Here is a 7,876-nt window from a genome sequence, read left to right on the forward strand (position 1 = left end):
AGTCATGCGTAGCATTAACGGTTAAGACCTGTATCTTAAAACAGTGTTAAACAGTATTGGCAGACTATCTATGGGCAAGCAGAGCAGCTAATATAAGCAGCTCCATTTTGTAAGAAAAGTCTGCATTAATTAAACTTCAAAATGAATGAAATAATGAGCAGAACCTAATATCTCCCATTTGTCATCTCAGCGGGAGCAACAGCCTAATTTGGCATTTTAATGGAGTTTAGTTCTATTCTTATTCAAGGGTTTCAAAACTCGTTACCTGTGTCAATCTGTAAGCTTTGCATTGCACTGTTGTGACTAACACTTCATTTCCTATTTTAGAGATTGCGCAGGATTAGCAGAAATACACACAGCATCCTTTCTTCTTTTAATAAAATACTTTTTTCATAAACACATAATCCTTGACGGGGGCCATTAAAGATACCGTCACATATATATATATATATATATTTTCTTTCATCAAAGCATCCAGAATGTATAACATCAATGAGATAAGGGTGCTGTGACCAAGGTGTTTGTTGCTTTTGGTAGTCTTTGCTGCCCTCTAGGTCGACGGGATTGTACACGCATCGGTTTAGTACACAATATCTGCATGTGACCGATAAAAATTAAAATTATACATTGACTCTGCCTTGCATTTTGATTATATTTAAAAATACTATTGAAGATCTTATTTTCTTGTCAAAACACTCAATGGACTCTTGCTCCATAAAAACAAATTCATAACTGTATAAGTGCATCATGTACATCCTGGTGGTTGTCTGAGACTTCTTACTGTGTGAGTATGCAACACAATACCTGTTTCCTATTGAGGTTGCAATACACTTTGTTTAATAGGTAAAATAAAAAAAACCAATTTCCACATCTCCTTGTCATCCCCGGTCACCCATTTATTCTGTCTCATCCCTAAATTCCATCCTCTCCGCCTGGCACTTCTGGAGGCAGATGTCACACAAGGCGCTCTCCCTGACCAGATGAAACCTGCTCTCTGTCGTCATGGACTCTTGGACGGCCGTCCCCTCGACGACGATGGGGTTCCTGTCCAGCTTGACCGTCTCCAGATTGTTCATTCTGGCGAGGCATCCGGGCAGGAGGGTGAATTGGTTGTCGGAGAGGCCGAAATGGCGGAGCTCCTTCAGCGCGCCGATGGAGAAGGGAAGAACGCGCAGCCGGTTGATGCACAGGTTGAGCGTGCGGAGTTTCGTCAGCAGGCCGAGCTCTTTGGGGACGCTTGTCAGCCGGTTGTTGCACAGGTTCAGAACCAGAAGGTTCTGGAGGCGGCCGATACTCTTGGGGAGCTGCTCCAGCTGCAATAAAAAAAAAAGCAAATTCTGTAGTAGAGGGTGTATGTATGTGTTGATTTATTTATTCTAACAAGAACATGTATTCCAATTGTGTACTGCATGAAAAGAAAATGTGTAAACAGTAAGCACAGATTATTGAATCATTTGGAGGCCTCATTTCTTGCCTTTAACACTATGAATGAAGTTTACTTTCAATACAAATTCTTATTTACTCATTTGTCTTGATTTTGAGTAAGCAGGTCAATATGACCCTGAACAGCATAGGTGTCTCATCTCTATTTATCTACATCACCCCATGACATTTTTTTTCTTCAAAAAAATAATAAAATCTAGCAAAACATACATGTTATGGTAGACTAATGCAAATTATGTCTAGGTTTTTTTTAAATGTACCTAAAATAATGTCTGAGCAGACTTAGCAGACTGAGCAGAGTTATCCTAATTTAACTATGATTTATTGAGGAGTAAATAACTTCATTCCATTAAAAACTGATTGAATTGTTAGTTACGGTGTTGATGATGAGGTAAAAAATATATTTCATAGTTTCTTTTGGTTTCTGACAACTTTTGGATGATTTAACATGCACCGGGTCAAATTGACCCAGGAACATCATTGCTGTACCTAAGAAACGAACATAACAGGAGAGTTAAAGACATGTTTTGAATTTCCACAAACTAATCAATGCCTGCTCTACACAGTATGCAAAGCCTAACAGTAGCACACAAACCATAAACATAATCAATATTCCAGGAAAATCAAAGGAATGCCAACTTGCGTGGACCTTCAAAACTAATGGAGCCTACCATCCCACGATGCAACACTGTTCCGCCAGGTCGAACACTCCGGGCAGTGCAGACTTTGTGAACCCATTTGTAGACTGTAGGTATATTTCATTGAGGTTATCGGACCACCAAAGCTCCTTCAGAGCAATGTAAGATAGGAAATAGTTGTATTAAACTTCCTGCCATACTCACATAGTTGCTGTGCAGGTCCAAAACACTGATGCTAATGAAACTCTCAATGAAGTCTATTGGGACCATTGTGATCAGGTTCCTGCTCAGGTCCAGTTCATCCATCAAACCAAGCTTCTGGATGCACTGTGGCACCACGGCGATCTCCTTGAAACTGAGATTCAAACGCTGTCTCCCATCCGTCGTCAGCTCCACGCAGCTCTGGGCCACATTCAAGGAGAACGTCTTAACTTTGGTCTTTCGTCTTTTCTTCCCCATGGTGATGCTGCTTCCTCACCAGCACCGAGAGTCCGTTTCCTTAGATCCAACAGGATGTATCGCAGGGAAAAGAGGGAAGAGACTCCAGCCACGTTCTGCACCTTCACCTTTCGATCTCGTTCTCCAGCTTGAAGAATTACACCATGGATCAAGGAAAAGGTTCATCCACTAACAGCAAGGCGGGTGGTTGTTAGACAAGGAAAGAGGTGACATGTTGTGCAGCTGCTGTCCGGCCGACAGACTCACTTGCGATTTGTTTTCTGTTGTTACCAGGCAACTGCTGTCGGCTCTCAGCAGACTTTATGTCTGTGACCAGCAACAGCAGGACGCTTTTCTTCTTCTTCTCCTGGTGTCTGTATTTGAAAGACATTTTTAAAAGATTACAGAAACCGTTTCCAGGAATATTGTGTTTGAAATAATGATCCCATATGACAGTGTTGATGTTGTTCACTGACCGCATAGTAGTGAAAGCCTTTTAGTTTTCGGGTCTGCTCAAAAAGCAGTAAGACTGATCTGCTGATCGCATAGCTTATTTTCATGAGCTGAATAAAATATATCAGTGGAAAGAACAAACAATGAATTAACTATTTGAATCAGTGGATTTTGTATCCTGGTTATTTTTTATTTATCCTACAATTTGAACATTAACTATCTATAGTCCAAGGATAGGTCACTCCATCTGAGTGACAGTCAAAGATTTGGAACCGTTAACCAATAAAATACACATCAAAATGGGCTTTTAAAAAAATAGTATTATCATATCCTAATTTTGAAATATATGTATGTCAATATCCCAATCGTAACTAATAGGAAAGTACCCATAGCTGTGATTTTGCATTGTTTTAAGGCATTTAAGTGCATTTTCTATTTTCCTATACACAACCATCTAAATTCATCCTGATGCATTTCATACGAAGCACAACAAAAAGACCACGCAATACTTTCATACTACCAGTAGGTGGTGCTGTCTTTTTACTCTAACTTGAAATCATGCCTAAGAAGCTGCAAAGGGAAGCAGCTCTGCAATTAGATTCATCAATGTTGTTTGGTAACATTTAAAATGGGATGTTTGTGATGTAAACAAGTGGAAGTCATGCAAGTCTGTGTCATACCAGCACGTTGTATCAGGTGCAGGATGTCCGGAGAAACAGACAAAGACAAGCTCTTTTTATATGCACAATGTCAGTCTATTCAGACATGGAAAATGGGCTTTAGTTTGAAGGATGTGACTATTTTAGCAATACGACCACTGTCCCCACCAGCTTTCTGTCTCTTTTGCACATCCACAACACTGTTATTAGCCAATGAGAGGCAGAATATTTGAAGTTGAATTTGTATGTTGTGGTTCAAAGATGTGAATCAGGTTTTGTTTCAAAGCATCAATTGACTAAAACTGATGGAAATACTTTACACTTCTTTGGTGCTCATGATTACAGATTGAGAGTGTGTGTGGTCCACTGCATCAGCCCACATGGTTTTTGTAATGTTTTATAGCTCAGATTCAGAATATCAGCACTGAAAATCTCCATGACTATAAGGTCTTCATAAAAGTAAAAGCAGTGCATGTAAACACTTGCATGTAAACACACACTTGATTCATGCCGATCAATATAATCATGCCACAGAAAGGGAAAATCGGGTTGGTTAAGGGTTGGATTCCACTGTGTCTGTCAAAGCGAAAGCAGCCATGCAGACTGTGGAAAATGTTGCCACAAAAGTTTGCTAATGTTAGACTACAAACAAAACACATTCACTTCATTCCTTTTTGACCAGTTGGTGTGGATTCTTTTGTTGTTTTATGTGTTTGTTAGTTGTCAATTTCCCTGAAACAGCAGGCGACAGTTTTATATCGTCTATAGAGCGGACTCATTTCCCTCGGCAGTGTGCAATACAGGTCGAGACACGCTGAAGGAAATGGGGCCGACCTATTTGAGTGAGCAGTTCAGATTACGTCAAATGATAAGAAATGCCAATAGTGTGTATGTGCTATACTTGTGAGCGAGACAGAGAGAGAGAGAGAGAGAGGCTAAAAAGGAGAAAAAAATGTTGTTTCCAACTGTTGTTTTTAACCCTTAATCTCCCTAACCAATCAATCAAGATGAGACTGCATTACTTTAAAGCAGTAACCAGCATAGCTGAAAATCTAATTAACAGATGCTAATCTTAGCCACTAAGAAACTAATACAAGGTTAGCCGGAGCTAGCGACTGTAGCTAAAAAGCTAAATAACGCTCATTTGAACTAGCTAGACAGTAAATGCTATTTTCTTAGAGTCTTAGCAAGATGGAAGTGTATATTGAAAATCCATGGTTTGGCCTGATGTCAAATTTGTTTCAAAGCCCAGCCCTTTTGCAGTCAAGACTGGACAGCTAACGTGATAGCATGCATTATGGTCTCATGTCCACTAGCACGTCCGAGTCAGCAACCCTTGAATTCTGTTGTGCAGCTGTTGAATTTTTTCTGCAAATTTTGTATCCTGATACAAATAAATTGGAAAAAGTTAGTGAATGATTACATCTATCTTTGTTTGATACATTTGGACTTTCAGACAGAGACAAATAAGAGCAAAGAATTATAGACCTTGCATTGGCCTTAAATTACATAACAATAAACAAAGATATATTATTCCGTCCAGTCATACTGTAATCCAGTAAAATAAGGCTCAGCATGTACAACGTAAAAAATTACGTTGTAAATTGCAAAGGAATGCAAAAACGTTTTAACTCGTTTTAAGTGTCTAGAGTCTAGTTTGGGTTTGTTGGTACTAACCAAACACTTTTCCTGCAAGTCTCAAGTCTGAGCTGGTGACCAGAAATGGCATTAACTAAAAAGGATGACAACATAATAATGAAAACAGACCCATCACTGACATCATATACAACATCATCTTTTGTTTACTAATTCATCAGCAAGGATTTCCGGTCTTTCACTCACTAATTTCCTTCCTTCCTTCCTTCCTTTCATAGCTTCTTGACAGCATTGGGAACCTCTTTCCTGCCGGTCACCACATCAATTTTTGCACACAGGCTTCTCGATTTCATGTGTTTTTGCTAATTAGACAAAGATTTAACATCTTTGTCTAATTAGCAATAACATAATGAATGTACCTCAAATGTTGGTAAAGAAAAACTAAAGACGGGACTTGAAAACAAGCACAAATCCCATTAGTAATAGACAAAAACGAATCATGTGTCATCCAATGGACGTGATTTGTTACAGACTACTTCTGACTTTTGCGCTTGCATCACGCTCTCGCAGCATAGTGTGCCTTCAACAGAGGACGGTGAGGTGAGCGGCTCCATGAGAACAAATCCAACTACGGTATATGAGTTGTGTACATTGTGAAAGACCATTATGCATTTTGTGTCAAAGTTTAGAGCAATAGCTGACGTTTTATGAGGATGACGGATTTGATTCCTCCTCTGCAGCATGCTGCTGCACACTTCTTCATTTGCTGTTGTTTAGTAGTTTTAATCCAAAACAAGAGGAGAGCTGCTTGCTTTGCAGACATAAGTGACGGCTTGGTGGACGTGTTTAGGAAAGCTGGCACCGCGGGGGCAGAGGCATTCGCGTGTGTGTCTAAGCTGTGAATGGGAGGGGCTGTCCTGCCCTCTAACTATGTGACCGTTGGGTTGTGTTGGCCTCGGACTGTGAGTTCAAAGAGCTCCTTTCCTTTCCCTAAATGTTGGTTCACGTTTCACTCTGGCAAACGTAACTAACGGGGGACTGGACAGAACATTCACTCTGCACTTGAGAATGTGTTTTTGGGGGCGGGTGAGTCAATCAGTCGTGTGGTAGTTGTTTGAATATGAATAGAACGAATGTAATGCCAGGATTTGTTTTATTTTGGACCTCTGCATAGCCTGCAAGTATCTTTGACTGTTTCAGGGCTGATGAAAAAGAAAATATAATAGGCAAGATCCTAACTTACAGCATGACTTCTCCTAATTGATTTCACTAACTCGCCAGACATTCATTTAGCATTGTGTGCTATTGACAAAAAAACCTGTTCTATCAACTTAAGTTTAAGCGAGAATTGGCATTCACTGTACGCTCACACAGCAGGCACACTTTGATTTTGAACATGATGAAATGTGCCTCGCACGTCAGGGGTGTGATGCAGGCCTGCACGGCAGACAATGTCTGTCTGTGAATGTCGCCCATGAGTTGAACTGGAACAAAATGAAACTCTGATTTCCATTGCCGCTATCGAGCATTGGGTCTGGTTCAAGCAAAAGAACATAATCTTCAAAGCTATTGTAGAATGATGTCATTGTTTAGGGAACCCGAAGGGCTAGAAGGGTGACCCCCTAGGCAAGCTGTTTTTCATTAGACGTGCTCGGCCCAGATTCCCACACAACAGCGAGTATTAAATCACACTGAGAGGTGAGGATAAATTCACCACGTTGTTTCTGTAGGACAAATTCAAGTGTGAGACAAATAATTTAGCAAAAAGCAGACATAATAGACCACCACTATTTTCAATTGAGTGCACCTTACATTTAAAACAAATCAGAGCTTTCTTCTGTGTTCATCCAGTTACTGAAACTCGGGAGTCCACTCTTCTAAAGTTGATGACTGGACTATGTTTGTATTTCCAAACTCTGGCACTAGACCAATGGGTCTGGTTGATTACTGGTGTGTGAGGACCAGGCCTTAGAGTAGCAACCTTTACTTACAGTGCAAAAAGCAAAAGAGGTCGCTTCTTTTATGTTTGTGGATTTTCAGTTGGAATTTCCTGTGCATCAAAGCACAGGAAAAGCACTGCTGAAAATGACAAAAGATCTTTAACACCATTGATTGCTATTAGAGGAACCACACTCGGCTGGTTTAAATCATATTTCTTCCATGTTTTATTCCAGTTTGTGTCTGTAAACGTTCAATCCTCAATGACCACCAATGTTAGTCCCACAGTCCCACAAGGTTCTGTACTTGGACCGATTTTATTTATCCTGTAAATGCTTATTTTAGGCAATGTTATCAGAAAACACCGCATAAACTTCCATTGTTAGGCAGACGATACTCAATTGTAAGTATCGATAAAGTCAGACGAGCCCGTCGAGTTCTCTGAGGTTTTCATAGGTCGTGGTTCTATCTGGACCCTGTTCCTGTCTCCGTCCAGAAATTGAATTCTTACATAACATACAGTTCCAAACCTCATACAATCACCACTTCCTGTGATTTCCACTCCGCTGGACTCTTTTATTACGCTCCCCTTTGCCTCAAGGCCTGAGTAACTATGCATTACTGTCTTCACATCGGATGTGTTGGGCTGCAGACGGCGTGTCTGCTACGCATTGCACATCTACGGACCGAGAGGATGGCGTGCGGCGAGCC

General features: G+C 40.5%; 1 protein-coding gene across 1 annotated transcript; it reads right to left on the bottom strand.

Moving 5' to 3' along the window:
- Positions 1–524: 524 nt before the first annotated feature.
- Positions 525–2,789, bottom strand: LOC119213070 (leucine-rich repeat-containing protein 18-like). Its single transcript, XM_037464097.2, has 2 exons — positions 2,286–2,789; positions 525–1,313 (listed from the first exon to the last, which is right to left on the bottom strand). The coding sequence occupies exons 1-2, from the start codon at positions 2,538–2,540 to the stop codon at positions 897–899; spliced, it is 672 nt and encodes a 223-aa protein (XP_037319994.2). The 5' UTR covers positions 2,541–2,789; the 3' UTR covers positions 525–896.
- Between the last annotated feature and the right edge of the window lie 5,087 nt (positions 2,790–7,876).

The sequence above is a fragment of the Pungitius pungitius genome, chromosome 21 (assembly GCF_949316345.1).
Source record: "Pungitius pungitius chromosome 21, fPunPun2.1, whole genome shotgun sequence".
Taxonomy (NCBI): Eukaryota; Metazoa; Chordata; class Actinopteri; order Perciformes; family Gasterosteidae; genus Pungitius; species Pungitius pungitius.